This window comes from Hydra vulgaris, chromosome 13 (assembly GCF_038396675.1).
Source record: "Hydra vulgaris chromosome 13, alternate assembly HydraT2T_AEP".
Taxonomy (NCBI): Eukaryota; Metazoa; Cnidaria; class Hydrozoa; order Anthoathecata; family Hydridae; genus Hydra; species Hydra vulgaris.
The window spans coordinates 14,813,918-14,815,000 of record NC_088932.1 but is presented as its reverse complement, the minus strand read 5'-3'; the positions used below and the strand labels follow the sequence as shown (position 1 = coordinate 14,815,000).

Below are 1,083 nucleotides of genomic sequence, written 5' to 3'. Positions count from 1 at the left end.
AGCGTTGACTCAATTCCAGACTTGTCACATGTAGATCAATAATTGATCAATATTTGATCATCAATTAACTTTTACAGTTCGATATGTTAAAGACTTGGCACCAGTTGAGCGTTTTTTGCAATTTGTTCCCATTCACGGGCATGGAGCTGAACATTTAGAAACAGTGGTTTTGAATTTTTTACAAGAAAATGAAATTTCAATATCTGACTGTCGTGGGCAGTCATACGATAATGCATCAAATATGGCAGGACAGTACTCAGGCCTACAAAAGAGGATTAAAGACAAAAGTGAATCAGCATTGTTTATTCCTTGTGCTGGACATTTTTTAAATCTGGTTGGCAACAGTGCAGCTAAATGTTGTTTAGAAGCAATTGTTTTTTTTGACTTTGTTCAATGCCTCTACAACTTTTTTTCTGCATCAACTCATCGTTGGCAAGTGCTTCTGTCTTATGTTGGCAAAGGCAAAAAAATTGTCAAACAGCTTTCTGGAACTCGATGGTCAGCACGTGCAGATGCTGTGACTTGTCTGCATGACAGTTATGATGAGAATTAAAAAGCACTTGAATTTTTGATCAAGGACATAAGTCAGTCAAAAGAAACTCAAAATGATGCTCAAAATCTCATCATGAAAATGAACACTTTTGAGATTGTTTTTCTGACAATTTTCTGGAATGATATTCTTTGTCATTTTAATGAAACATCGAAGATTTTACAGAAAGAAAATTTAAACCTGGATGTTGCAGTTCGGATTCTAAAGTCATTGTTGCATTTCATTAAAGATTTGAGGAGTCAATTTGAGAATTTCCAGGAAAAAGTTAAAATCTTGCTTCCAAACACTGACTACAGAGATTCTTCAAAAAAGAACAAAAAAAAGAAGCCGACGTATGGCCTTCTTTGATGGTGAGGCTGAAGAATTGGAATTTCAGGGAAGTTATAAATTCAAAATTGAAACATACCTTCCTGTTATTGATTCACTAACATCAAATTTAGAAAAAAGAACATCAGCATATGAGAAGATCAATGACAATTTCGGATTTCTAGTAAACATTCAAACAATTGCCAATGTTGAACTAAAAGACCATT

General features: G+C 34.2%; 1 protein-coding gene across 1 annotated transcript in view; it reads left to right on the top strand.

Moving 5' to 3' along the window:
- LOC136089675 (uncharacterized) overlaps positions 1 to 553 on the top strand; it is a 1,672-nt gene extending 1,119 nt beyond the window's left edge. Inside the window, exon 3 of the mRNA XM_065815728.1 lies at positions 78 to 553. Within this exon, the coding sequence (XP_065671800.1) occupies positions 78 to 553 (476 nt within the window). The remainder of the gene's footprint in view (positions 1 to 77) is intronic.
- The last annotated feature ends 530 nt before the right edge of the window (positions 554 to 1,083 follow it).